Genomic DNA, 583 nt, shown 5'->3' with positions numbered 1-583 from the left:
AGTGAATGATTACCAAGTGTTGAATGTTCGAGTGAAGTATTCTGGAGGAGTGGGTGCCTATCTGAATGGAAATCTGGTTGCTCGATTCAATCTTGAAGATGATTTCGATTCTTTGAGTGTATGAATGAGTGATCATGATGCTAGTGTATTCTCGAAGTTCCATGTGATTCTGTCAACAGCTGGAATTGAGGAAGGTACTAATGTATTCAGTTTCGAGATTGGTTTGAGTGGTTCTTCTTCTGATCCTGTTGTGTTTGATGCTACTGGAGTATTTGGAGTTGAAGACTGTTCTACTGTTGTTGATTCCTATTCTTCACTCCTTCTACTGAACTAGAATATGGTACTGTTGTTGGAATCATGGATCTGGATCCTTACACTATTAGTATTCTTCGTAACACGATTGGCACGTATATTGAATGGACTGTTGATAATCTGGAAGGAAGCAAATGGAACTCATTCAACATTCTAGGTTATCCTAGTATTTCTTCTTGGGGCTTTGATATCTATGGTTATTCCAATCCTGATGATGAACAGGAATCAGTGACAATTCTGAGTGCTGTGAATCAGACTGTGATTGAGAGAA

At 38.8% G+C, this 583-nt stretch overlaps 1 protein-coding gene across 1 annotated transcript; it reads left to right on the top strand.

The window, feature by feature from the left end:
- Positions 1 to 357: 357 nt before the first annotated feature.
- On the top strand, positions 358 to 583 carry JH06_5954 (hypothetical protein; the record flags this gene model as incomplete). The annotated part of the gene is made up of 1 exon (XM_014669121.1): positions 358 to 583. A coding segment is annotated over one exon (226 nt), but the record flags the coding sequence as incomplete, so codon positions are not given.

This window comes from Blastocystis sp. subtype 4, assembly GCF_000743755.1.
Source record: "Blastocystis sp. subtype 4 strain WR1 chromosome Unknown seqid_1214, whole genome shotgun sequence".
In the NCBI taxonomy this organism is placed as follows: Eukaryota; class Bigyra; order Opalinata; family Blastocystidae; genus Blastocystis; species Blastocystis sp. subtype 4.
The sequence above is the reverse complement of the archived record's forward strand: the minus strand, read 5'-3'. Positions and strand labels throughout refer to the sequence as shown.